Source organism: Neohortaea acidophila, assembly GCF_010093505.1.
Source record: "Neohortaea acidophila strain CBS 113389 unplaced genomic scaffold BDY17scaffold_1, whole genome shotgun sequence".
Taxonomy (NCBI): domain Eukaryota; kingdom Fungi; phylum Ascomycota; class Dothideomycetes; order Mycosphaerellales; family Teratosphaeriaceae; genus Neohortaea; species Neohortaea acidophila.
This window is the reverse complement of record NW_022985510.1, coordinates 1,626,236-1,651,149: the sequence shown is the minus strand read 5'-3', so window position 1 is coordinate 1,651,149 and position 24,914 is coordinate 1,626,236. Positions and strand designations below refer to the sequence as shown.

Below are 24,914 nucleotides of genomic sequence, written 5' to 3'. Positions count from 1 at the left end.
CGACAAAGCCGAGGGCAATAAGAACGCCTGGTTCTTCGCTTTCTAGGCTCTGCGATAGTATCGTAGCGATGGCGCTGTGCGCGCCGGATTCCTGCTCGTTAGCAGCAACACCACGAGCAAACAGATTGAGGAAAGTGAGAGAGGGACAACAACATATGAAGAACTGGATACTTGATTCGAATCGCGCGACGGGGTAATAGTAACCAACATCAGCGCCAGCAGCCAACAGTTCACCCACACCCGAGCCGTCCACTCTAGCCAGCCCCCGGGCCAGCCGCTGGCCGATACCATCCCGAAGGAGGACCAGCACTGGGCGGCATCAGGTGGCGGCATCGAGGGTTGGCATCAGAGCGAGGACCCCCGCTGGCCGCCGGTACACAATGCTGGTGCCGGGCCGACCGTACCCGGCGGGAGAAGTAAGATGGTCGTGGGGGTGTGAAGTATCCAAGTCCTTCGTTTTTCAATCGCCTTCCTGGCGAGATATGCTCTTTGGGCCAGCCCATCTGAATTGCCATACAAAAACCCAAACCCACTCCCTAAACGCCATGCTTCGAATCCGTGTTGGTGAAAGTGAAATATCAGACACCGTTGACCATCTCTGTGTTAGCGGAGGCGGTGACGATGCTGAATTGACCGCCGGCGGCGGCGGCGTTGAGCTTCTGCTCGCGAACGGCCGTGTTGTCGATCATGGTGGCGATTTTGACATCGTCGTCAGTTCCCTGACCGGTCTGGTAGTTGGCGCTGAAGCCCCACGACCATGCCTTGCCCTCTTTGGTGACGGCAATGTTGTGGTCGGTGCCAGCGGTGATTTGGAAAACATTGCCTGTGATGGCGGTGACCTTTTGCGGCACCTTGAGGATGCGGGGTCTGCCGCGATCGTCTTTGCGAAGGATGTCCTCTGGCAATTTGGAGAGTTCGTCGACTGGAATGCCTGCTTGGTCTGCGTCGACGCGGCCCCAGACGAGACAGTCCCCGGATTCTGTGGCGGCAATGGCGTGCTGTCCACCTCCGGCGATGCTGGTGACGCCGATACCGCTGAGCGCGGGGACGCGTTGGGCTGGGCGAATGGTTGCATCGGTGTCCCCTTCCCCGGTTGGGATGCCCGTCTGATCCATGCTGTTCAGACCCCAAGCGTACACATCTCCATTCTTGAGAATGGCCCAGCCGTTGTAGGTGCCGACCGCAATAGCAACTGCTGCCTTCTTTGGGCCTTTGGGTAGTCCGACGTCCCGGGGCTTCAAGCCCTCGGCCTTTGCCGTTCGTTCTATGACACGGCGGCCGAGCTGATCTTGTTGACCGCAACCCCAGGAGTGCACCCTGCCCTTCTTGTCGAGAGCGAGGCAGTGATTCATGCCCGCTTTGATGGTGGTGATGTCTTTGAGACCGTTGATGAGGATCGGGCGTGTGGCGATGTGGACTTCAGGGGTAAAGCCGATGATACCGTCATTACCGCGGAACGTGCCCCATCCGTACACTTTGCCATCATCGGTGAGGGCGAACGAGGCCGAGTCTCCGGCGGTGACTTCTGTGAAGCGGGTGCCTTCGGCCAGCTCGGTGGTGGACCAGTCGACCTCGGCCGGGGTGGCCTCACGTGGGTTGAGCCCATTGTCGCCGGGGCCGTCGTCATCGTCATCACTGTCGTCTGAAGCTGCGTCCACATCTTTCAATCCGCCCTCCCATGCTGTATCTCTGCCGAGGGCACCTTGATCATTAACGCCCCACGTGAGGATCTTGTTGTCGTGAGTGAGCACTGCATTACAGTTAGTTGGTGATACTGTGGAGACAGGATGGTAGGGGTACTCACCAATAGTGTGCATACCACCCGCAGCTACTTGTACAGCGCCGACTTTGTCTGGAGTGAGGTATGGGTTGAGGCGAGGACGCTTGACATCCTTGCTGGGAGGCTTCTTGGTGTTGCCGAGGCCGAGCTCGCCGGAAGAGCCTTCGCCGAAGACGAAGACATTGAGGGGCTGAACGGGGGCATCGTTGATACTTTCGCCGTGAGTGAGGGCTTTGGCCTTTTTGGCAGGGGGAGCGACGTCATCGTCCGCCTTGCGCTTTCGCCCTGCCGCTGCTTTGGCGGGGGGTGGGGTGACGGATGGGGTGTGGGCGAGGCCCTTGGGTCCTTTGCCCTTTTTGGCGGGAGCAGCGATGGGGTCAGCCGCCTTGTGCTTCTTGACCACCGCTGCTTTCGCCGGTGCTTTTGCCGCTGCGGCCTTTGTAGACGCCTTTGCCGCCGTGGCTTTGGCAGGCGCCTTTTTCGCCGCTGCTCTTGCAGGTGCCATTGCTGATGATCAGATGGACTTGAGTGTTCTTGATGTTTGTTGGAGAATGGGTGTGTGGTGCTTGCCAGAGGCTTGCCTGGCTGGATGAGGAGGTTAGCAGTCGCTTGTTGTTCCCTGCCACCCGCCCGACACCTACCCGAGGGTTGCTTGATGGGAGGTGCTGGTTGCCTGAAGTCGGCTCGTACTTGCTTGACGGGTACTGCGTGCCTGGAACTTGCCAGAGACTTGCCTGCAGCTTCCCTGGTGGGGAGGTTAGTGCATGCTGGACGCTTGCTGCAGCTGGGCCAGCACTCACCTGAGGGGTGCTTGGAGCTTGCCTGATGCGAGCTTGATGCGTGTTTGATGTGTGCTGATGCTTGCTGAACGCTTGGAAGATGCAGATGGAATGCTGGTCGATGCTGCTGCTGCTTCTGTGCTTGCTTGAAGGTGGGAGACGGAGAAGGACCAGAAGCTCGAGCTTGGGCAAGCGCGACGCGAGAATCAACAAAAAGTTTTAGCCCGGAGCTTAATTTAAGCTTAAGTAACACAAATCTCGGGCCGACACAAGCGCGCCTTGCAAAAATGCTGGGATGAAGAATGTCCCGAGCATGGCCATTGATGCAGAGTCGCAGATAAAACGTTTGTGAATATGACAAAGCATGAACAGAATACGGACATGAGAATGAGACCTAATAATACGGCACTACTGTCGACTTGACAAGACCTGGTGAAGACCCATTGAAGATTCCACGCAGTCTCTGTATCGCGAACTCCGACGAATTCTACAGTGCAGTCACTGAAATCTGCATGCATCCACAGCCTTTTGGCCTTGACGACGCCTCCACGACCCAATCTCCGTATATGATGAGTCATTGCTGTCCATAAAACCACGCTATTACGCTATAGCAAGCAAACGTCGGTGCTAGATGAGTAATTCGGTTGGTAGTCAGGCTTAGTGAACACCATGGCCAGGCCGGCATTCACATCCAATCCCGAATTCCGTCTTGAATATAAAAGTCCTTCCATCGCTGGCAACTAGCAGGTCTCCACGAAACAAGGCCGAACTCGAGAAATCACACATCGATCATGACGCAACGCCTGCAGCTTCCCGATGGGCGAACCATGGAGTATGCCATCCTCGGCGGCCAAGGCGCCCTGCCTCTCATCTTCTTGCACGGCACTCCTGGCTCATGGATTCCCGCCCCCGGCCTTGAGGCTACTTGCAAGCAAAAAGGCATTCCTCTCATCACCTTTTGTCGTGCGGGCTACGGTGACTCCTCGCGCCAAGCTGGCCGCAGGGTTGTGGATGCAGTGAAGGATGTGCAAGCTCTTCTCGACCATTTGGGTTACAAGAAGTGTATTGTGGGAGGCTGGTCCGGCGGAGGTAAAGCTACTCTCATTTATCTCATGCCATTTCTCCTTGCTAATCCTCTCAGGCCCCCATGCGTTGGCTTGTGCAGCTCGCCTGCCCGCATGCGCCGCCGTGGTAGCCCTTGCCACCGTTGCGCCCTACGATGCCGAGGGCCTCGACTGGCTAGCTGGTCAAGGCCAAGACAGTAAGTGTCCTGCAGCTCCCAACCCGGCAACATCTAAATCTCTACAGACGTGGAGGAAACCCAAATGTCTCAGAAAGGCGAGCAGGTACTCCGCGAATATCTCCGGCCGCAGTACGATGAAATGCTCAAAGCAACGACCGCCGAAACGCTGCAGATACTCTCATCCATCTTCCCCGATGTGGACAAGAAGTGTTTGCTGGAGAATGAAGAAATGGCCGAGTTCTGGGAAAAGGGTCTGCAGCAGGCGCTCAAAAAGGGCATTGACGGGGTCGTGGACGACGATCTCGCCTTCATTGAGCCTTGGGGCTTCGACCTGGCCGAGATTAAACGCCCGGTGCTTGTCTACCACGGTAACTTGGATTTGATGTGCCCATATGCCCACGGGCATTGGGTTGCCGGCCATATTCCCGCCCAGCACGTCACGAGAAATTTGAAAGAGGGCCAAGGCCATCTGTCCATCTGGCTCGGCAAGGAAGGAGAGATGCTTGACACGCTGGTCTCATTGGCAAACAAGACGACCACGTGTTAGAGCTATGGTGCTTGTTTGGCCATGCAATGAGAGCTATCTAAGACGAGCTGCGTACTCTCGCAAAAGAAACTGGATATCGAAGCCAGCCTTACGATTGTGAGGGTGGAGAACGAGCAGTGGACCAAGAAACGCCATATCAGCAGCTCCGCAAAATTGTTTCTGGAATAGGTAGCTAAAGACGCCATATAAGCAAAGACTGTCCAAAAGTCTTGAGAACAACCTGATGGAGCAATTCACATTGTCCGCAACGAGTGGATTCCCCTCCTCCACTTCAAAGCCTCGGCCCCTCCAAAGCCCGATGTCGCAGCAACTCCACCACGACGACCCTACACACTGCCCTCGCTCATTCATGACGACTTCACAAACAGTTTATATTGTCGATTTAACTCAAAATGGCACCCAACATCCCCAAATTCTCCGACCTACCTCTAGACAAAAAAGGTCCCCATCACAACGCCTGGGGCCTGTAAGTCTTCCAAACGCACCCCGCTATATCCAGTCCCTAACCCTCCCATCAAGGTACGGCAAAGACGACGAACTCGGCACGCTGAACCGCCTAAGCGACTCAATCGTCAAAGCGGCCGCCGACGAAATCACGACCGGCGTACGCATCAACATCGACTGGCCGCTCGACGCGCAAGGCGACCTGCCCTTCTTCGGGCGTCAGCAGTTCCACAAAGAAGTCTACCAAAAGGCGCCGCGCATCGTCAACGACGACGTCTGGACTTTCAACACGCAGTCGTCGTCGCAGTGGGATGGACTGCGGCACTTCGCGTACCAGAAGGAGGCCAAGTTTTATAATGGGTTGACGCTCGATGATATTCATGGGACGAATGGAGTCGAGAAGACGGATCTCCTTGGTATCGGCGCTGTAGCTGCGCAGGGCGGGATATGCGGGCGAGGAATCCTGCTTGACTACCATGAATGGCGCATCAAGCAGGGGCGCGCACACGACGCTTTCGACACGGCGAGCATTTCCGTCGAAGACCTCAAAGCCGTCGCCGCCTCGCAAGGCACCGAGATCAAATTCGGCGACATCCTCATCATCCGCTCGGGCTACATGCACGCTTACAACCAACTCTCGCGCGCGCAAATCGAAGCTTTGCGTCAAAAGACGCCGCTGCGCTTCACGGGGATCGAGCAGAGCGAGGACATGATCCAGTTCTTGTGGGAGAACTTCTCCGCTGCGGCCGGCGATCACCCGAGTTTGGAGGCGTGGCCGACGCAGAAGGAGTATGCGCTGCACGAGATTCTTTTGGCAGGATGGGGCATGCCGATTGGGGAGCTGTTTGATTTGGAGAAGTTGGGCGCGCATTGTAAGGAGGTGGGCAAGTGGAGTTTCTTCTTGGTTTCCCAGCCTACGTATGTGCCCGGTGGAGTTGCCAGTCCGCCGAATGCCGTGGCGATTTTTTAAAAACTGGAAATGACAATGGGGTTGAGCATTATGTTGATTAGGTAGGATAGCTACAGTCGATCCAAGTCCAGACGCCTTCGCTAACGTTGTATCAATGGGTATCAGAGCAACTCGAAAAACCCCTCACACCTCAATCTTGGCGTGGCGGAAATACTTCATCCCAACCCAGGCGACAGTAATCCACACCCACGCCACAACGCCTGTCAGCACGATGAGCGCGGGATAGTACCCAACAAAGGGTAATGTGCGATCATCTGACAACTCCGGTGGCGCCGACGGCGTCTCGCCCACATCCCATGCCCAACTCCACACCCCAAGACAGCTTCCCATGCCCACGGTGAAGGTGAGCCAAGTGACAAAGAGGATAACCCAGCCCCAGTACACGGTCTCAGTGTAGTCGTGAGGCTCTTGGTCCACGGCGGAGGCGGAGTAAGCCGTGACGGGGATGTTGCGGGAGAGCGGGGAGGAGCGTTTACTCCCGCGACTGCGATGTCTGGTGGCGGTGATCGAATGGGGTTCCACCGGGAAGTATGAGGACGCTGGAGAAGACAGAGATGCGGCGGTGATGCTGGGACTTCCGCTGCTCGGGACCGGATAGCTCTTAGCTGGTCGGGAGAAGGTCAGGAGGTCGTCGTCATCCGTGGTGGAGGTGTAGCTGGTTTGACTTGTGGGCGACTTTACATCCACGGGACTGCCTAGCTCGCTCACTTTGCTTTGAGGCGTGGTCACTGGGGGCGCCAGGTATTGCTGCTCTGTCAGAAGGGATAGCCGAGTGGCAGAGACAGCGGGAGCTTCGGTCCAGCCGCTCTCACTACTACTAGCAGCGATTGGATTGTCGTAGGTGAAACCTCGTCTGGTGCTCAGCGGAAGCGGGTCAGACGCCTTCTTCTTTTCTTGAGGGGGAAATTTGGTATCCTGCTGTGCGCCTGATTCGCCGCTTTTCACCTCCTCGTCGACTTCATGAGTCTGCTTGTGCTGGCCCGTCCTCAAGATCGACGGTCGACTCAGCAAACTCAAGCTGCCTTTCCTCTCCCGTCCCTCTGTGATATTCCGCTTCCCTCCCAGCAGCGCCGTCTTCCGCAATGAGCCTTTGCGCTTGCGGGCCTTGCTGTGCTGCAACGCCGCGCTTGGCTCATCATCGTGTTCCGGCGAGAAGGGCGAGTCATCATCTTCGACCGACTTGCGACTGAACACGCTCTTAGTCGGACTCGCGGGATCCTTGCTCTTCCCGCCTGGTGTCTGCGCGACCGCACCCTCTTCCGACCCGCTTCGCAAGAAATTCAGCCGTGAGAAGAGATTCGTGGATATGGATTTTCGGTGTCCCGAGCTTCTCACCGGACCACCAGCAGGAGGAGCGACAGCCGTGGGAGACGAGGGGGCAGATGGGGAGCTCCATGGGAAACGCATGACTTCGATTGGCGTGGGTCGGCCATCTTTCTTCCCTTTGACGACGGGTATCGCGCCCGAGACTGTTGTCCGGCGGTCTCCACGCTCACCGCGCTCGCCGCGCTCGCCCTTGCCGCCGCCATTTACCACGGGCTTTCCATTTTCCATTCCCGATTCGAGGCAGGCTCATTCGTCCATGGACCCGCCTGCCGAATGCTACCGCTGCGAATCTCGTCTCATGAGGGCCGAGTAGAGCGGTCAGGATGGATCTAGCAGTGGCCGAGAAGTGTTAATCGCAGAGAATCCAGTAGTGATAGTTGGTGTCATTGGCAGGTCGAGCTTGTAGAGAGTGAAGTGTACGCAACACCGTGACGTGAAGTGGAGCTATGCCGAATTCGGACAATTCGACTCATAATGACCTCGTCCCTCGCGCATGTACAACCTTCTCCTCTTGTCGAGCGCCTCGATGCGCCGTCCGACCCTCATGCTCTCATCCCTCACGAACAACATCGACAGCCACGACAATGGCTTCCTCCAACCCCCTCCCTACTCTCAACGCCCCTCGTACCCCTCCACAACGACCTGCAGACCGTCCCGCTCAGACCCCTCCAGTACTTCGAGGGTTAGGCCTCTCCAATACCGACAGTCCTTCCATCACGACAGACTACGACTATGACATCCGACACGGCATCTCCGACTCTCCAGCGAAGGATACGCTTGCGCCCAGCTATGGTGATTCGGCATCGTCGATGCTCTCCCCTGCCTTCTCCGCTGGATTGAGTCCAAACGCAGCCTTCTACACTCCAATGGCCCCGCAGACACCGCATACGGACAACGGCGGTCGTCTGACCCCTTCACAACACCGAGAACCGGTGCGCAATCCGTTCAACTTCACGCCGGTTCAGTATGTCGCGGGCAAGGACAAAGCGGCGGAGGCATTGGGGCGAAGAAAAGGACACAAATACCGCCATTCTTCTATACACGCGTCGGCGATGGACTCCATTATCCAGCCTCCTATGATGAAGACACCACTGGCCGTGCCCGCTGCGCTGCCCATCCCAACCCGGAAGGAGGTGTGGAGGAGTCTGACATCGAATCAAACGTCTCGTATGGCGTGGTGTTTGTGTCACTTTCTGATTGCGGGCTACGTGCAGTTCAGCGGCGAAGGAAGTCTTGCCATGACAGCGCTATCCCGCTTGTTACTCTTCGATGCCGCTGGGGCGACAGTGTGCGTGGTGGTGGACGTGATGGGCAATTTCGAAGTCTGGAAGCGCAGCTCCATCAAGCATCCATTTGGTCTCGAGCGTGCAGATGTTCTCGCTGGATTTGGAATGGCCGTGTTCATCTCCTTCATGGGACTCGATATCATTAGCCACGGGATTGAGCATTCCCTTGAGAACGTGGGCACGCACACTGCGCACCACTCGCACAATCATACCCGAGCGACAATGGGCAACATCGACATTGCTAGCTTGTTAGCGGTTCTGAGCACACTCATCTCCGCCATCCTGCTCAAGAACCACAAGCGCATAGGCAAGGCAACCAACTTCTCCGTCATGGCCGGCTGGGGTAAGATCCTGGGTAACCCTTCGCACGTGTTGACGCTCTCCTGCTCTGCCCTCCTACTCATCCTACCCTTCCTCGGCCTACAAAGCTATAAATACTTCGACTTGCTCGTCAGCGTCTTCATAGCAGGACTGATGGTCGCCTTTGGCCTGCGTCTCGGCACGTCGCTCGCGTCAATGCTGCTCATGAGCTACAAATCTCACGACAACAAGAATGCAGTTCGTGCAGTCATTGGAGAGATCGAGGCCGAGCCGGGGGTGACGGCGGTGGAGGAGGCGAAGTTCTGGCAAGTGCATTACGGACTGTGCATGGCGAATTTGAAGCTGCGCTATCGAGGCGGGGACGAAATGGCGAAGATCAGACAGCGCGTCACGAGTTTGATCAGGCAGAATCTGGGCGGGAATTGGGAGATCTCGACGCAGATGACCGTGGAGGGGAATTAGATTAGACTGTTCTGTTCGATTGCTTGGATGAATGATACCCACTGCTTCGCGCGGCGACTGCATAGCTCCACGTGGTGAATCACGCTACCGGCTTTCCCTGCGGACAGTATGCATGAGCCCACGTGGCGCCAATCGAAGAATGTAGGCCGGACAGCACAACTAGGCGCATTGTGGAGCTCTACAGCTGTCAGTGAGCGTGCCGGCATCGGGCATCTGGCCCGCGCCAAACCAGATTCGGCAGTTGACTGTCGACAAGAGTCATTCCCCACCGATCTTGACCTTCATATCACGTATCCGTGACCGACACATTGGTATCGACGATGAGCTGTTGTGGCCGCGACTAAGGAGAAGAGGAATCCCACCTCTGCGTACGCCGGTACTGCCCATGTGTGATGGACGCCTCCTTTGATGAACCGATCACGTACAGCCGACATCCAGCTCAGCACCACGCGGTCCCGTGATGGGGAAACGCAGTTTCGATTTCGCCGCCGTGAGCATGGAGGCAGATTCGTCCTCGATCAAGGAAGGCAACGTCGTCGAGACGAAATCGTTGGAGTCCGGCGAGACGGTCGACTCCACCGATGCACAACTGCTCGCGCTGGGATGCAAGCCCGAATTGAAGCGTGTGCATACCTTCTGGACTTGTGGGTGGCATCTACTTCTCTCAGTCTTTTGTACGGCGTGATTCGCTGACATGACGGAAACCAGTGATGGCATATCAAACCACCATTCTGTGCTCATGGAGCTGCAACATTGTCCTATTCGACTTCATCTTCACCGTGGGAGGCGTAGGGAGCCTCGTTTGGGGAACGTGAGTGACATGCAATCCACTAATGAATATCGATGTTGGCTGTAACTCACCCGTCAAAAGTCTCATCGTTGGCATCGGGCAGACCCTGCTCATGGCTTCCCTCGCCGAGTACTGTGGCATCTGGCCGACTGCAGGGGGGCAGTGCTTCTACACACAGATGGTCGCGCCACCGAAGATGCGCCGCTTTTTGTCTTTTGTCGTAGCTTGGTCCATTCTTGTTGGTGAGGTTTCGACGAGCTCCAGCTGCGCGCTGAACAGTGCCCAGATCGTGGAGGCATTGGTGCTGATAACACATCCCGAATTTGACTGGAAGGTATATCAATCCGTCTCACAACCTGCGTCAAGGAGGTCATATGCTGACCACCAGGTGTGCAGGCATGGATGACCTGGCTAATCTACTCCGGTTTCCTCATCGCGCCTACCCTCTCCAACCTCGGCCCGATCTTCCTCAAACGCCTCAACATCTTTGGTGCATTCTTCAACATAGGCAGCTTCTTCGTCTGGGCTGTCGTCTTCCTGGCGTTGGCGCCCAAGAACTCGGCTTCTTTCGTCTTCACCCATTTCATCAACACTACCGGGTGGAAGTCTGACGCGTGGGTCTTTGTTCTGTCCATGTACGCCCCGATTTACGGACTCTACGGGACGGATGGGGTGATGCATTTGGTTGAGGATATGAAAGATCCGGCTCGTGACGCGCCGGTAAGTGTCATGCTGCTTCTCGTACGGGGCCTGTATGGCTGACTCTCCATTTCAGCGCGTGATGATTTGGGCCATGGTCTGGGCGACGATGACCGCCTGGCTCGCTGCTATTGTCCTGGGCTTTACGTCTGGTGGCTGGGAACATTACTTGCACAATATGCAATCTTACGTTAACTGGTTTGTCGGCGTTACTGACTCCGTCTACGGAGGCGGCATCTTCTGTGCCATTATCATGATGGGGTTGAATGTAAGATCTCCCTCTTTCATGCGCATATCCTTTCTGCTAATCACCGGTCTATAATAGTATCTGATCATCACCAACATGAATGCAGCCGGCAGTCGTGTGGTCTGGGCCATCGCCAAGGACGGCGGCTTCCCATGCTCGAGCTACTTCGCGCAGCTGTCGCCTCGCTTCAACGTACCAGTTCGCGCCAGTCTCGCGTTCATTGCCATGAACTTGGCAATCGGTACAAACTAGCACAACCCCCTTTTCCGTCTCGTGTCCCGGCTAATCCAGAGCAGGCCTTCTCGTGCTTGGCAGCGATCTTGCTTTCTGGGCTATTATTTCTGGCGGCGGCGTCGCGTTCCAGGTGGCATATAGCGTGCCTATAATCTGCGTAAGACGTGTCCAGTACTCTATGCGCACACGGTGGAGCTAATGGTCAGCCCTATAGGTGGTCTGTCGCGGCCGCAACATCCTGCCTCCCCGTCCGTACCTCAATCTGGGCCGCTGGGGCTTTGCAATCAATTTGGCGGTGCGTCTCCTAAACATTGCTGGCCTCTCTAGTGGATCCGGATCTGTTCCTAATTTGATCGCAGGCGCTTGCATGGGTAATCGTCACCCTCCTCTTCTTCACTTTCCCCGCGTACATGCCCGTAGTCGGCCACGTAGAGGACATGAACTGGGCCGCCGGACTCGTCGGTGCGGTCCTCATCATCTGCGCCCTACAATGGATCCTATCCAGCCGCAAACACTACCTCAAGACTTCCAACACCGCCACGGATCGCAGCGTCACGACGCCAGAATCAACACATGCAAGTGAAAAAGTGCCATGAATCGTCAACATATCTCAACAATCAGACACTAACAATCGACGCCCCGCTCTCTTCCCTCTCCCTCGCAAGCACGAGCCAATCGCGCCGCGGATCCGCCCACAGCTCCTGGCAGAACGCAAGCACATCCGCGTAATGCTCGTAATGCGAGTCCCGCGTCAGCCATTCGAACATGTCCACCACTTTCCGCTGCCAGACGGGATTCTCGGACGCCACGATGCCGGCGATCAGAAGCGGCCAGGGCAGATTGTACAGCTGGACGGTGATGTTTTGGAACTCGTCGAGGATGTCGAAGAGGCGCTGGGCGCTCGTGGGCCAGGGTTCGTGCACGCGCCCTAGGCGGAGTCGCTCGCATGTGTAGAGAAGGCCGGCGTGGTGGTAGAGGTGGGCGGTGCGGATGAAGTCTTGGCGGAGCTCTTTGCTTGCGGTTGCGATTAGGGGCCCTGCTGCGAGGAGGGTGGAGCCTAAGGCGAGTTCGAATTGCCTTTGGAAGTCGGGGATGATCTGTGCGCGGGTGTAGACAGTCGGGGAAGGGGATCTTTGGAGGGAGAGGAGAGTCACTCTATGTAGGATGTGAATGTACTCTCCAAAAAGGACATCGTCGTCTCGTTTCTCGGGCAGAATCGCGGCATCAATATGTTCGACGTTGGTCAAGGTCGTGCAGGCTAGAACTTCGTAGATCGCCAGTTGATTCTGGAGAAAGTCGATCAAAGCGTGTTTCCGCGCTTTGCCGGCCCGTAGACACCGGACGATAGTTCTCGCCGCTTCGCGGTGTGAACGCGCCCCGGCCAGGTTGGAGGAGACGAGCGAGTGGTTGGAGAGGATCAGCATGGACGCCAAGAGGGCTTCTAGCCGCTCGGTGTCGGGGAAGTCCACATCGTGCGGCGCCCGCGTTGCGTCGGTCGTCTGCGCGACAATGGGCTTGATCATCTGCGTGATTTCGATGATGGCGGTGTTGCTCGCTTCGTCGGACAGCGCGGCGTCGGCGCCCATCAAGCGCATGCACACGGCGCGGATGGCCATCATCAGCACGGGCTGCCGCTTGGCGAGGTGAGGGATGGACCGCTTGTACTCGTTGCCGTCCGAGTCGAGCCAGACGTTGCTCGGCGCGACGGTGGAAATGTAGAATTTGAGCGTCTCGTCGTCCTCGGTTGGCGACGAGAGCTCGGTCATCTGGAAGGGTGAGGTGGTGGTGGACGAGGATGCAGGGGCTGTTTGTGGCGTCACGGACGATTCGTCCTCGCGGGAGTCACTGCGCTTTCGCTTCCTTTTAGCAGGAGGTGAAGGCGGGTAGTGAGGGACGCTGAGGCCTTTGGAGTGGCCGCGCACTGCTATGGAATTGGTCCACCGGAAGGGTTTCGGTCCATAGCGCGGACACTCGATGCCCCCTTTCTCGCATTTCTTGCACGAGGGCAATGTGCGGTCGCAGGTGATTCGGCGACGTTTGCATTCCCGGCAGCCTGTGATGGGATCAGCTATAGTCGAGAAGGCGGCCTCTTCAGTAAGTACTCACCCGTACTGGGCTCTTGTGGGGAAGCAGCCTGGTGGAGGGACATGGCATCCAGTGCAGGCACCCTTGCCCACAAGTCACGTGTACACCAATGTGTAGGCAATGGCAGATGATGTATATCGATGCACGACGTTGCGCCAGATGGTCTCCGAGAGCGGGGCCACGTTTGAGTCTCCACGCGGAAAGCAACCAGGTGGCTCGGCCGGTGATGGTTTGGTCACTAACCACCCCGAAGGGCCCGAAGGGCGATCACCGCTGGTCTACACCACAAGTCGATGAGCGGCTCGAGGTTGACAGGCCTCGGGCGCCTATCCGGACGGTAAGGTGTGGAATCTTGATGGCGCGTGCAGATGTCGAGATTGCGGGCGGGTTTTGGCGGGCGGCGGAGAACGCCGCATGCCGCGACTCGCTCGACGGGTTAGCAAAGGCTTTAAAACCCATCGATCCTCCGGTACCTGCATTTCTTAAAGATAAGAGGGAACCTCGAGAATCTTGAGAAGACTTGGCTCAAAGAGACATCCAAGGCATCTAGTTGGCATGGCTGCATTGCACAAAACCATCTACATCGGCCCGTTCGTGCATTGTGCGACCCTAACGGAGTTGGATGTCTGTCCCAATGGCACGATAGGCGTGAGCGAGGACGGCAAAATCGCATTCATCCTTCGCGATCGGCAAGAAAGACAGGTGCCGCAAGGGCAAGGGTGGGAGGAGGCGAGAATCGTCAGGATACAGGATCACGGCTTTTTCTTCCCGGGTTTCATAGGTTTGTTTACGCCGCCTGAGTCGCGCTGGGTGTTCCGGTACTAATAAAGGAGGATAGACACGCATATCCATGCTTCGCAGTATCCAAATGCCGGAGTCTTTGGGAGTTCAACGCTGCTGGACTGGTTGAACACCTACACTTTCCCACTGGAGTCTTCCTTCAAGCATCTCGACAAGGCCGCTCGAGTGTACAACCGAGTCGTCGCGAGAACCCTCTCCCACGGCACCACGACCGCATGCTACTACGCCACCATCCACGTCCCCGCGACGAACCTGCTAGCCGACATCTGCCAGTCTCGAGGACAGCGCGCGTTCGTCGGACGCGTGTGCATGGATCGAATGAGCCCAGAGCACTACCAAGACGAGAGCACGGAAACCGCCATTCGCGACTCGCAAGCTTGCATCGACCACGTGAAGCAAATCGACCCGCACTTCGACCTCATCACCCCCATCATCACCCCCAGGTTCGCGCCGTCATGCACCCCGGAGTCCTTGACCGCTTTGGGCCATTTGCACCAGCGAACCGGCGTGCCCATCCAGACTCACATCGCGGAGAACAAGCCCGAGTGCGCTCTCGTGCAAGAGCTCTTCCCGGAAAGCAAAAGCTACACCGATGTCTACGACTCCTTTGGCCTGCTGACCCCGAAAACCATCCTAGCCCATTGCATCTACCTAAGCGAAGAAGAGCAACATCTAATCCGCACCCGGGATTCCAAAGTCAGCCACTGTCCCGCGAGCAACACCGCGCTTTCATCCGGCACGGCGAAAGTGCGCCAACTCCTCGACAACGGCCTGACCGTCGGCCTAGGCACAGATGTCAGCGGCGGCTACACCCCCAGCATCCTCGCCCAAGCCCGCGAAGCACTCTTTGTCAGCCGTCACGTTGCCATGACTGAAGGCAGTCAGGCGAAACTCAGCGTCGAAGAGGCGCTGTATCTTGCGACTCGTGGTGGGGCTCAGGTCGTGGGTCTTGCGGACCGGATAGGCGGGTTTGAGGTTGGGATGGATTGGGATGCGCAGATGGTGACTCTGTCTGAGGTGAGTGAGAAGAGTGATGAGCTCGATCAGGGTGTGGGGCCGGTGGAGATTTTCGGTGGTGAGGAGTGGGGTGTCAAGATTGCGAAATGGGTGTACACGGGCGATGATAGAAATACAGCAGCGGTGTGGGTAAAGGGGAGGTTGGTGCATAGTAGGGGCATGTTCAAGGCGTAAGTTGCTTTTCTTGTAGACGGCAGGCCGCCCGCATCTATGGCTCTTCAAAGCTCCAGCGTTCCAATTCGCCCGCCAACCTCGCCCTCCCTACTCAACGGTCCATCATTCAGGCGTTTCGTCAGTGTAGTCAAAATGTCCTCAAACCCCTCTCCTGGCCGTTGTTTAACTAATGTCGCGACTCGGGCATGCATCGTCCTGAGCGCATCAAACTTCGCGCTGGCAATCTTGTATGCCGCGCTCTCTGCATCTCCTCGGCCGCCCACGAGGTTCGAGAATGTCTGTGGCGGCTTCAGCAGATAGGGCAGACTGTACTCTAGCGATGGCGGGGTGAGGATTGCGAGTGCTCCGCTGTCTGACGTGGCGATTGTGGTGGGAAGAGCAACATCTGTCTTTGTGGCCCAGTTTGCCGTGATCACGGCGGTCAGACAGCGAATAGCGGCGAGGGCCAGATCTTTCAACGCCACGGTGTCCGCATGAATCGCAATGTTCCGCCAGAATTGTGGATTGTTGGCGAGGTAGTGGAAGTACAGGGCTCTTGCAGACGCGGCCTCCTTCTGGTCCACTTCGTTTGCGGTGGTGAGTGGCGAGCTGGGAGGGAAAGAGACGATCTGACGCTCCGGTCCATGAAAGATCGTCGCCAGCGTATTGAGGACATCGTCGTTGGATGCTCTGGAAGGGAGGAGAGAGAGCGGACTCTGGTCCCACGCTACAGTCCCTTCGCGAGTCGGCAAGAGAATCTTCCGGGGCAGGCTGGCAGCAAGATGTAAGTCGTGTTTTGGCGACTCGGCGTGCGCCCATTTCGCAGGGGACAGATCGAACACCCTCATCAGACGTTCATTGACTTGTCTTGCCATTCGACTTGCCAGATAGTGGTCGGGAAAGTATGATGCGTAGGTTGCGATGTAGTTTGCCGCCGGCCCATACAGGAACATGGCTTCTACAGGATCCACTCGGACCCCCGGGAGCTGCAAGTAGATGGCAGCGGTGCGAGTATGCACATCGTGTGTGATCAGATAGAGTAGCGCGGGAGACTCCTGGGCGATCGACGCATCGGCGACCGGTGGCCGAGTAGTGCGCAGAAGCTCGGAGTAGAAATCGATGAGACATCGATTCATCAGAACGTCATCTTCGTAGTCGACCATTCGTAGCACGGCGAATTCAAGCAAGCCCTCCTGAACGCCGTATGCGGCTTCGACATCGGGATGATGGCTTCGAGAGATTGCACTCCAATCCATGGCACCGACTGCAGGTAGCCACTCCATCAACCGAGCCTGAGCAAGTGTCCTTTGATTCTTACTCAGCTTCAAAGTAGAAGGACCGGTGTGAGAGCAAGCTTCAAACAGGGTGGCGTAGATGTTTCGATCGCCGAATATCCGTTTCCATACTAAGCCTTGTCCACCAGCAGGTAGATGGGCGTCAGGATGTGTCTGGATTTCTTGGTCGACTTTGAGGAGGTCGAGCAGGAGGGTGGATGCTTGACTGGCGATGCCGGTGTCGGGCGTACATAACCATAATCTGACCAGCGCCAGCATTGTATCGAGCATGCTTGCGACATGAGCAGCGTCGGTGGGTTTCCGTGTGGCCTTCTCCAGTATTGAGATGATGAGGCGGTTGAAGCTGACCATGTGCTCTCCGACAGCAAGGCCTTCGGTGTATGGTAGACTGCCGAAGTTCAGAATGTCGGAGTATGAGAGGTCATCGAGAAGGTGGAGGAGTATGTTGACCGCGGGTGTTGGATCTTGTTGCAGTTCAGGCAGCAGCCCTGCGAGTGTCTGGATGAGTACGAGGCGTTCATTTCCTTGGAGAGTCTTGGGTAGGATAAGGTCGGCTTCCTCCAGCAATCGAGTGTCCAGAGGTGTCGACGGTGATGCCTGCACAGACTGGAGATGCTGCATCAAGCGATCTCCAAGCTGGTTCGACTCCGCCATTGTGAGCTCGTGTCCAGATCCGGTACTGAGGTTTATTGATCCGATTACAGCATGGGTTTGAAAGAAGTGCGAGGCGTGGAAGGAAACAAGAAGTGTCGTCAGTCATTGCTGGTGCCTCAGGCAGCAATGTGGCTTTGACTTTCCGATTTGGCTTGCGGCTTGCGTACTTCACCACTTCATCACTCGAAACGACGACCACCTTCGACGGATTGGAAGACTCGCATGCTGGAGCGCACAAGAGGAGGATAATGCGGTGAGCTATCTGTGAGCCTGATACGTCCATCTATACCATCGACAGTCCGCACAATGGCATCAACGTCACCGCCGCCGCCGCCGGCGGGCGAAGACCAGGCGCGATTGTTGGAAGATGCCTTGTCCGTCGTCCGCCAGCAGACGGCCATGATGCGCAAGTGTCTCGAGTCGCCGGGCAAGCTGATGGATGCGCTCAAGTGCAGGTATGTCTCTCCACACTCCGTATAACATCCCATCGTGATCCGTAGGCTGACTGCTGCCTGACAGCTCCACTCTCGTCTCAGAGCTACGAACGAGCAGTCTGGGCCCAAAGCAGTACTACGAGCTCTACATGTCCGTCTTCGATGCCCTGCGCCACCTGTCCGTCTCCCTCCGCGATTCTCATCCCACCAACCACCTCGCCGATCTCTACGAACTCGTACAATATGCCGGAAACATCGTGCCCCGACTCTACCTGATGATCACCGTGGGCACCGTATACATGGGCATTGAAGATGCGCCCGTCAAAGAGATTATGAAGGATATGATGGAGATGAGCAGAGGGGTACAACATCCCGTGCGAGGCTTGTTCCTGCGATACTACTTGAGCGGACAAGCGCGCGACTACCTTCCCGGGGGCACCGGAGACGGGCCGGAAGGCAACCTACAAGACAGCATCAGCTTCATCCTGACCAACTTTGTCGAAATGAATAAGCTGTGGGTGCGGCTGCAACATCAAGGTCATTCGAGAGAGCGCGAACAGCGCACAAAGGAGCGCCAAGAGCTACAACTGCTCGTTGGAAGTAATCTTGTCCGGTTGAGCCAGCTGGTGGATCTCGAGACATATCAGAGTGTCATCTTGCAACCTCTCCTGGAGCAGGTTGTGCAATGCAGAGACGTTCTGGCCCAGGAGTACCTCCTTGAGGTCATTACTCAGGTTTTTCCTGACGAGTACCACTTGCATACGCTGGATCAGCTACTCGCCGCAACCGCACGGCTCAATCCGCAAGTCAACATCAAAGCTATAGTCATTGCACTCATGGACAGGCTATCAGCTTACGCCCAGAGAGAGTCGGAAATGAAGTCACCGGAGGAGCGGCAGAAGGTCGAGAAGGAGTCCGTCTCTTCATTGATGGAAAAGCTTAAGCTGTCCAAGGATCAGCAAGAAGCCCCAGTTGCACCCGCAGGAAATGGCGAATTTTCTGCCGAGGGTGAAGCTTCCGACCATGCAGAAGGCGCCGCGGTTTCTGGAGCTACAGCAGATGCTTCAACCTCCCAAGACTCTGAGCCCCACACGAATGGAGAATCCGCAAAGAAGAGTGGCGTCCCGGAGCACGTGAAGCTGTTCGAAATCTTCTACAAACAGGTCATGCAAGTCATCAGCGTGCAGAGACTCCCTGTGCAAGACATCACCGCCTTGCTCGTATCTCTCGTCAACCTGGCTCTTAACATCTACCCGGAGCGACTTGACTACGTTGACCAGGTCTTCCAATACGGCACCAAGGAGGTGTCGCGATTCACCAACTCCGCCGACTTTCACTCGCAAGCAACACAAACCAACCTTCTCACCTTGCTGCTGGCTCCCGTCAATGCATACTTCTCTCTGTTCACGGCGCTGGCTCTCCCGAATTTTGTCCCTCTCTTTCACGCACAGTCTTACCCAACTCGACGAGCAGTCGCCGGCGATGTTGCACGGAGTCTCCTACGCCACGAAACCAAAATCACCACCGTCGAGCAGCTCGAAGCAGTCCTCTCAATTCTGTCCGTTCTGATAAAAGAGGGTTTGCAAGCACCAGCTAGCGTTTCTGGCGGTCCGGTAAGACGAAGCCCAGCCATCGAAGCGGAGGACAGCACCGAAGAACAAGGCTGGCTTGCGCGGATAGTGCACCTTATCAAAGGCCAAGACAACATGACTCAGTTCCAATTGCTGCAGAAGACTCGGACCGCATTCGCAGAAGGCAATGATAGAACGAAACACACAACCCCGGCACTCCTCACGCAATCTCTGAAGCTCGCCCGCTCCTTCAAACGAAGAGAGCACCTGTCCAACGACGACTACGCTGTGCAATCCTCGGCGCTGTACAAGTTCATGCACACCATGATCTCCTCCCTCTACACGCGCGTTTCTGCCCCCGGCGTCCCCGATTTGTGCCTGCGACTCTTCATCTCCTGCGGCCAAGTCGCCAGTCAGTGTGAGAACGAGGATGTGGCGTATGAATACTTCGCGCAGGCCTTTACCATCTACGAGGAATCCATCTCGGACTCGCGATCGCAATACCAAGCCATTTGTATCATCGCAGGTGCCTTGTCGGGCTGCTCCAGTCGCTTCGGCAAAGAGAACTACGACACGCTGATTACCAAGGCCGCGCTACATGGGAGCAAGCTGCTGAAGAAGCCGGATCAATGTCGCGCCGTGTGCTACGCCAGCCATCTATGGTGGGCAGTGGAAAGGACAGAAAGACAAGAAGGCGACAAAGAAGTACGTTGCCTGACCCCCCACCCCTTACCACCTCAATCTACTAACCCACCCCCAGCTCTACCGCGACGGCAAGCGCGTCCTCGAATGCCTGCAGCGCGCCCTCCGCGTCGCCGACGCCTGCATGGATACGGCCGTCTCCGTCGAGCTGTTTGTCGAAATCCTCAACCGCTACGTCTACTACTTCGACCAGGAGAATGAGGCGGTGACGATCAAGTACCTCAACGGCCTGATTGAGCTGATCCACTCGAACCTGAGCACGGCGGAGAATGCGAGTGGGCTGGAGGGGCCGCGGAAGCATTTTGAGCGCACGTTGGATTATATTCGCGGTCGTGAGTATCCTGGGGTGGAGACGAGGCCGAAGCAGGCTGTTTGATTGTGTCTGGTTGATTAGGCAAGATCAAGGCGAGGTGTTTGGGGGCTGAGGGCTGTATGTGGTCTCGCACACTCCTGGTAGTCTTGTCTGTAGCCATCGCATTGACGTCGGTATTCGTTCATGACCCTGAGGAATGTTCCAGCTTTCACTTCAGAGTTCTCCACTAGCGTGGCAGCTCCTTCGTGTTGCGTAGTCTCACTTGCGTGCCCAGTGCTTGCTGAAGACGGCTAGCCGCCAGCCTGGTTGATGATCCGAGTATGACCAAGGTGCTCCTCCGATGTCATCGCGGCCATTTCTCCTGGACAAAATCAATCAGATCGACAAGATCCTGACACTCCATCAACCGCTTGCGCTCCCGTTTCGTCATGTCAGGCATTCGGTTCGTCATATCCGCCATATGATGCAGGACCAAAGCATACGGGATAGGATACCGCACCGCGAGCCTCAAAAACGCACGCACGCATTCCGGCGGAGTCGTCTCGTAGCCAGCGAACAGCGCCGGGTTTTCCAGAATGCCTCTTGCGGCCATGACGCCGTCGACTCCCGTTAAGGTGGCGATCTTCTTCACATGATGCCGAGCGTATGCATCCCCGTTCGCGACTACGGGAACTGTGGCTGCGGCTTTGATCTGCCGAATCGCATCGTAGTCAGGTGGCGTGCTACTCCGCTGCGAGCGCGTGCGTCCATGGACAGTAATGTAATCCACCCCAGCGGCTTCTACGACTTTCACCCACTGCAAAGTGCGCTGCAGGTCCTTGTGAATGCGAATCTTCACACTCACGCTTCGGCCCATGGGACTTAGTACGTGCTTTGCAGCCCTCACCATCGCCGCCACAGATTCCGGATCCTCCATAAGGGAACACCCGATCCCCTCCTTGATGGCCCAGGACTGCGGACATCCGCAGTTGAGATCCACGCCGTCGACCCAAGAGGCTATGAGCTGCGCTGCACGGGCGAATTCAACGGGATCAGAAGCGGCGAATTGCGCGATCAGAATGCGCGGTTGTTGAGGAGGGACGGCGGTGCGCTCTAGCTCGCAGGTGGTAAAATCGCTATCCCGGGCGATGGCGGAGCGGTTGAATTCGTGCGCGAGCATCATGGGGGTGTAGGTCACGTCGACGTCGTAGGAGCGGATGAGGAGGCGGAAGGGGAGTTTGCTGTAGCGGACCATGGGCGCGCAGACTTTTGGACGGTCAGTGGGGACATTAACGTGGAATGGTCGAGGCTGTATCCTACTATGCAACGGTCGCCCATCCTTCTTTGCCTGTTCGAAAAGGTCGAGTATTCTGCGGGCTCCTGGTCAGCTCGAAAAATTGAGCAATTTCTGATGCATGCAACTCACCGTGGTCGCTTTTGACTCGCCGCGTCCGTGGCCTCGTCGTCATCTTTGACGGCCATGGATGCGCCTATTGTGAGATCATGTATACGTGAGGCGAGGTTGTCGGATGTATATGGTCGCAGGCGGGCCGGCTTAGAAATATTGCAGAGTGGAGTTGATGGTGCGCTAACAGTAGTCAAGACACACCCAACCTTAAAGACTCCTACCAACCTCACTGGCACCTTCGTTCCTCCAAACAATCAGAACTTATTATTGCCGGTGTTTAGGAGATGTATTTCCACTCTCTACACTGCGGGGTTGTGCAGTCGTATTGGGAGGAATGCTGCATCCTGCTTGATGTGTGGCAAAGTAAGGGTACCTTAGCATGTGTGAGCAAGGCTCCAGCCTCGAGTGGGCATAACACTATAGTACACCAAAGCTCCTGGAATACGAGCACTCCACCGAAGAATCTCAACTTCTGCCCACTAACCCAGAGAGATCGCTGAGCATATCAATCCATGCCGACATTATCGCTCGATTGCAGCTATTCGGCGAACTTCTGCAACGAAGGAATGTAGTTTCCCCAAAGGTGGCAAGGCGATCTCTACTCCTCCGCGTCGACATCGGCAGCTCTGCGTTTCCTCTTCCGCTGAGGCGCAGGGCGCGTCGGTTGAAGCTCAGGGTGCGCCGCCCTGTACTCCGCTCGCTCTGCCGCCCGTCTTTCCATATAGTCAACGAACTTTGCCTTGTCCATCACCTCCCTCTCCAACCCCATGGCCGCCTGACACTTCGCTTTCGCCTCGCCCAACGTGCGATATCCAGCAAGTACATCCTTCAGCCGTTCCATTAGAGAGTCGAGCGTCGATGCGATTTTCGCCTCGGTGAAGTCCTGATCGTCCGCCTGCCGCAGCGCCACGATCATGTTCAATAGACTGTTTTGCATCGCGTCCGAGCACTATTTGAGGACGTCGTCGACTCCCTTGAGGGCTGTCTGATGCACCTCGAGTTTCTGCTTCCCGGCCGCATATTCAGGACCGAGGCCTCCCAGCACATCATCGTTGGCGCATCGTTGCGACATGGCACTCTGTGCGCAAGAGCTGGAATTGTAGTTGCGATCTATTTGGGAGTGCAGTGTCTGATCGAAGGGTAATTCGAGATACGCGTTTCTTTGAAAGCTGAATGCGACGCCGACGCGCAGTCAATGAGGGGTCCTTGAGGAAGCGAGAAGGATGGAGGAGGAAGCAGCGCCGATTGGTTGTCGGCCAGAGCGCCATGGATCCCCATGGGGAAACGCGTGCTTAGTCACGCGCGTAATGGACCAGACAGAACGTCATGCCTTTGGGCCGCATCGCTTTCCATACATCAAGGTCCTACACCCTCTTCTCATCTTCCTCATCACACTCCCGCCTCACCAGGCCACACTACAACCAAAATGGACCCCGGCTTCCTCCGCCTCCCCACGGAGATCCGCCTCCAAATCTACCACTACCTCCTCCTCCCCCAAACCCCCACCGACCTCCAACCCGCCCTGCACAAAATGCAGCACTCGGACCGCGACTCCTTCGACTACGTCAGCGGCCGCCGCTTCAGCGACCGCATAGTCGCCCATCCTGACCTCGTCAACCCGCACCTGCTCATCCGCACCGTCAAGGGCGAAAGCTACTCGGCGCGCTATACCGGGAAGCCGGGCGGCGAGCGACATTTGCGCACGAGCTATGATGAGAAGGATCGCTTTCGCGCGAAGTGCGCTATGACGACGTACTATTGTCTCAATAACGATTTTCTGCTGGCGCATGTGGGGATTATGCGGGTGAATAGGCTCGTTCATTCGGAAGCGGTGGGCGTGCTGTACGGTGCTTATACGTTTGATTTCGATGTCCATGTTGAAGCTATGCGGCCCTTTCTGGAGGACTTGACACCGCTAGCACGCAGCTGCATTCGAAGCGTGCGCTTTGTGAAGCGCGGATTGGCGTACGACAAGGAATACGATCGAATCGAATGGGGCAACACCATGCGATTTCTCACTTTACCGAGCGCCGGCTTGCGTATTAAGCGTCTGGAACTGGGTGTGGTGGCCGGGAAACCAGGAGGGGCCAGTGGCACCGGTTGGGATGGGGTGCTGACTTACTCTGCGGATGATTTCGAGGCCCTGCTGAGCGGCGACGGGATGGAGTGGCTTCGGGATTTGGTGGAGCTTGCTAAGACGTTGGAGGAATTGACCGTCGTTCCTGTGGTGGAGCACTGTCCTCCGGCGGACAATAGCAGGGCCATGTTCAATTTTGTCCGCTTCTCCGCCAGTGTCGATGCGGGATTCGCGGAATTTCTGCAAAGGCGGGTGATGGGTGCGTGAGATGACGAGGAGCGCTCAGATGAAGAGTGCTTGCGAATGCCATTGTTCCATCTACCAAAGCTTTGCAAATGTCAATATCCTCGCGAAAATGCATGGCTTAACTCTCCTCCAACGCCAACGCTTTCCATGCCCCCGAAACACATCACACCTTCAACCAGAGTCCCAACACCCCCTTCGCGTAGTTTACTATCTCGTCGCCTCCAAGCTTGCTGTCGCCATAAACCCGATCAACAAAGCTGATGGGCACCTCCGCGACGCTGTATCCCTTCGCCTTGGCACGCACCATCATCTCCATCTGAAAGCTGTACCCCTTGCTCTCCGTGCTGTGAATAACATCATCCAGCACCGCCTTCTTATACAACCGAAACGAGCCCGTCAAATCCGACACCCCCGGCTGCAACACCGTATCAGCAAACAGATTCGCCCCACGTGACACCAGCTTCCTCTTCAAATCCCACCCATACACGCCTCCATCCCCCGCGTACCGCGTCCCCGTCACAATATCGTAACCCCCCGCTCCTCCTCCTCGCTCCGCCTGCTTGGCGATCATCAAAGGGATGAATTTCGGGTGGTGCGAAAAGTCGGCGTCCATGATGATGACGAAGTTGCCCGTGGCGAACTGCAGGCCGTGCACGTAGGCCGTGCCGAGGCCGAGCTTGCCGCTGCGGGTGTGCAGTTTGATGCGGTTCGCGCCGTAGGCTTTGATGAGCTGTTTGGCGATTGTTTGCGTGCCGTCGGGGGAGCCGTCGTCGATGATGAGGATTTCCCAGTCGAGCTTGCTGGATTGTGTTAGGGGTGATGGGGGTTGTGGAGGGTGGGGGGCCTTACTTCTCGGTGAACATGCGTTGGAGGAGCCAGACGATGATGGGGAGGTTGCGGCGCTCGTTGTAGGTGGGAAGGAGGACGGAGTACTTGTTGTTCTTTGCCATTGTGGGCGTGAGAAGGCTTTCGGCCTAGTGGGCGGAATGGGTGATGTGGAGTGGTGAAAGGAGTGACGGTAGTTGGTGGTGTTACGCGTAGGGGAAGCGCA

General features: G+C 56.7%; 13 protein-coding genes across 13 annotated transcripts; 7 read left to right on the top strand and 6 right to left on the bottom strand.

The window, feature by feature from the left end:
* Positions 1-578: 578 nt before the first annotated feature.
* BDY17DRAFT_243528 (regulator of chromosome condensation 1/beta-lactamase-inhibitor protein II) lies at positions 579-2,285 on the bottom strand (the record flags this gene model as incomplete). The annotated part of the gene is made up of 2 exons (XM_033730444.1): positions 579-1,750; positions 1,805-2,285. 2 exons carry the CDS (start codon positions 2,283-2,285, stop codon positions 579-581), a joined length of 1,653 nt encoding a protein of 550 aa, XP_033594321.1.
* A 797-nt stretch (positions 2,286-3,082) lies between these two features.
* BDY17DRAFT_289611 (Alpha/Beta hydrolase protein) lies at positions 3,083-4,705 on the top strand. The gene is made up of 3 exons (XM_033732375.1): positions 3,083-3,648; positions 3,701-3,820; positions 3,868-4,705. The coding sequence occupies exons 1-3, from the start codon at positions 3,351-3,353 to the stop codon at positions 4,347-4,349; spliced, it is 900 nt and encodes a 299-aa protein (XP_033594320.1). The 5' UTR covers positions 3,083-3,350; the 3' UTR covers positions 4,350-4,705.
* Positions 4,706-4,741: 36 nt separating this feature from the next.
* On the top strand, positions 4,742-5,763 carry BDY17DRAFT_243502 (uncharacterized protein; the record flags this gene model as incomplete). The annotated part of the gene is made up of 2 exons (XM_033730440.1): positions 4,742-4,815; positions 4,869-5,763. The coding sequence occupies 2 exons, from the start codon at positions 4,742-4,744 to the stop codon at positions 5,761-5,763; spliced, it is 969 nt and encodes a 322-aa protein (XP_033594319.1).
* A 23-nt stretch (positions 5,764-5,786) lies between these two features.
* On the bottom strand, positions 5,787-7,480 carry BDY17DRAFT_289607 (uncharacterized protein). The gene has a single exon (XM_033732374.1). The coding sequence runs from the start codon at positions 7,315-7,317 to the stop codon at positions 5,887-5,889; it is 1,431 nt and encodes a 476-aa protein (XP_033594318.1). The 5' UTR covers positions 7,318-7,480; the 3' UTR covers positions 5,787-5,886.
* Positions 7,481-7,605: 125 nt separating this feature from the next.
* BDY17DRAFT_289606 (cation efflux family-domain-containing protein) lies at positions 7,606-9,217 on the top strand. Its single transcript, XM_033732373.1, has one exon. It carries the CDS (start codon positions 7,674-7,676, stop codon positions 9,156-9,158), a length of 1,485 nt encoding a protein of 494 aa, XP_033594317.1. The 5' UTR covers positions 7,606-7,673; the 3' UTR covers positions 9,159-9,217.
* A 401-nt stretch (positions 9,218-9,618) lies between these two features.
* On the top strand, positions 9,619-11,724 carry BDY17DRAFT_320264 (amino acid/polyamine transporter I; the record flags this gene model as incomplete). Its single annotated transcript, XM_033736419.1, has 9 exons — positions 9,619-9,802; positions 9,867-9,969; positions 10,030-10,282; positions 10,345-10,668; positions 10,724-10,915; positions 10,973-11,135; positions 11,191-11,285; positions 11,343-11,423; positions 11,488-11,724. 9 exons carry the CDS (start codon positions 9,619-9,621, stop codon positions 11,722-11,724), a joined length of 1,632 nt encoding a protein of 543 aa, XP_033594316.1.
* Positions 11,622-13,549, bottom strand: BDY17DRAFT_17408 (uncharacterized protein). The gene is made up of 2 exons (XM_033729835.1): positions 13,235-13,549; positions 11,622-13,181 (listed from the first exon to the last, which is right to left on the bottom strand). The coding sequence occupies exons 1-2, from the start codon at positions 13,275-13,277 to the stop codon at positions 11,746-11,748; spliced, it is 1,479 nt and encodes a 492-aa protein (XP_033594315.1). The 5' UTR covers positions 13,278-13,549; the 3' UTR covers positions 11,622-11,745.
* A 219-nt stretch (positions 13,550-13,768) lies between these two features.
* BDY17DRAFT_314641 (uncharacterized protein) lies at positions 13,769-15,205 on the top strand (the record flags this gene model as incomplete). The annotated part of the gene is made up of 2 exons (XM_033735836.1): positions 13,769-13,994; positions 14,052-15,205. The coding sequence occupies 2 exons, from the start codon at positions 13,769-13,771 to the stop codon at positions 15,203-15,205; spliced, it is 1,380 nt and encodes a 459-aa protein (XP_033594314.1).
* Positions 15,206-15,249: 44 nt separating this feature from the next.
* Positions 15,250-17,133, bottom strand: BDY17DRAFT_320261 (uncharacterized protein; the record flags this gene model as incomplete). Its single annotated transcript, XM_033736418.1, has 1 exon — positions 15,250-17,133. One exon carries the CDS (start codon positions 17,131-17,133, stop codon positions 15,250-15,252), a length of 1,884 nt encoding a protein of 627 aa, XP_033594313.1.
* A 306-nt stretch (positions 17,134-17,439) lies between these two features.
* On the top strand, positions 17,440-20,216 carry BDY17DRAFT_243814 (vacuolar protein sorting-associated protein 35; the record flags this gene model as incomplete). The annotated part of the gene is made up of 3 exons (XM_033730471.1): positions 17,440-17,588; positions 17,653-19,843; positions 19,899-20,216. 3 exons carry the CDS (start codon positions 17,440-17,442, stop codon positions 20,214-20,216), a joined length of 2,658 nt encoding a protein of 885 aa, XP_033594312.1.
* A 188-nt stretch (positions 20,217-20,404) lies between these two features.
* Positions 20,405-21,654, bottom strand: BDY17DRAFT_17297 (uncharacterized protein). Its single transcript, XM_033729830.1, has 2 exons — positions 21,453-21,654; positions 20,405-21,398 (listed from the first exon to the last, which is right to left on the bottom strand). Exon 2 carries the CDS (start codon positions 21,385-21,387, stop codon positions 20,497-20,499), a length of 891 nt encoding a protein of 296 aa, XP_033594311.1. The 5' UTR covers positions 21,388-21,398; positions 21,453-21,654; the 3' UTR covers positions 20,405-20,496.
* A 1,236-nt stretch (positions 21,655-22,890) lies between these two features.
* Positions 22,891-23,904, top strand: BDY17DRAFT_289596 (uncharacterized protein). Its single transcript, XM_033732372.1, has one exon. It carries the CDS (start codon positions 22,967-22,969, stop codon positions 23,882-23,884), a length of 918 nt encoding a protein of 305 aa, XP_033594310.1. The 5' UTR covers positions 22,891-22,966; the 3' UTR covers positions 23,885-23,904.
* Positions 23,905-24,905, bottom strand: BDY17DRAFT_289595 (mannose phospho-dolichol synthase). The gene is made up of 2 exons (XM_033732371.1): positions 24,713-24,905; positions 23,905-24,663 (listed from the first exon to the last, which is right to left on the bottom strand). The coding sequence occupies exons 1-2, from the start codon at positions 24,811-24,813 to the stop codon at positions 24,027-24,029; spliced, it is 738 nt and encodes a 245-aa protein (XP_033594309.1). The 5' UTR covers positions 24,814-24,905; the 3' UTR covers positions 23,905-24,026.
* Between the last annotated feature and the right edge of the window lie 9 nt (positions 24,906-24,914).

Excerpts from the sequence above, each read along its gene's own strand:
- BDY17DRAFT_289607 (XM_033732374.1), bottom strand. The coding sequence starts at position 7,317 with ATGGAAAATGGAAAGCCCGTGGTAAATGGCGGCGGCAAGGGCGAGCGC.
- BDY17DRAFT_17297 (XM_033729830.1), bottom strand. The coding sequence starts at position 21,387 with ATGGTCCGCTACAGCAAACTCCCCTTCCGCCTCCTCATCCGCTCCTAC.
- BDY17DRAFT_289611 (XM_033732375.1), top strand. The coding sequence starts at position 3,351 with ATGACGCAACGCCTGCAGCTTCCCGATGGGCGAACCATGGAGTATGCC. Across the intron at positions 3,649-3,700 it reads GGGAGGCTGGTCCGGCGGAG|GCCCCCATGCGTTGGCTTGT; the intron begins GTAAAGCTACTC and ends TAATCCTCTCAG. Across the intron at positions 3,821-3,867 it reads AGCTGGTCAAGGCCAAGACA|ACGTGGAGGAAACCCAAATG; the intron begins GTAAGTGTCCTG and ends AAATCTCTACAG.
- BDY17DRAFT_17408 (XM_033729835.1), bottom strand. The coding sequence starts at position 13,277 with ATGTCCCTCCACCAGGCTGCTTCCCCACAAGAGCCCAGTACGG. Across the intron at positions 13,182-13,234 it reads CCCACAAGAGCCCAGTACGG|GCTGCCGGGAATGCAAACGT; the intron begins GTGAGTACTTAC and ends ATCCCATCACAG.
- BDY17DRAFT_289596 (XM_033732372.1), top strand. The coding sequence starts at position 22,967 with ATGGACCCCGGCTTCCTCCGCCTCCCCACGGAGATCCGCCTCCAAATC.
- BDY17DRAFT_289606 (XM_033732373.1), top strand. The coding sequence starts at position 7,674 with ATGGCTTCCTCCAACCCCCTCCCTACTCTCAACGCCCCTCGTACCCCT.
- BDY17DRAFT_289595 (XM_033732371.1), bottom strand. The coding sequence starts at position 24,813 with ATGGCAAAGAACAACAAGTACTCCGTCCTCCTTCCCACCTACAACGAG. Across the intron at positions 24,664-24,712 it reads CAACGCATGTTCACCGAGAA|CAAGCTCGACTGGGAAATCC; the intron begins GTAAGGCCCCCC and ends AACACAATCCAG.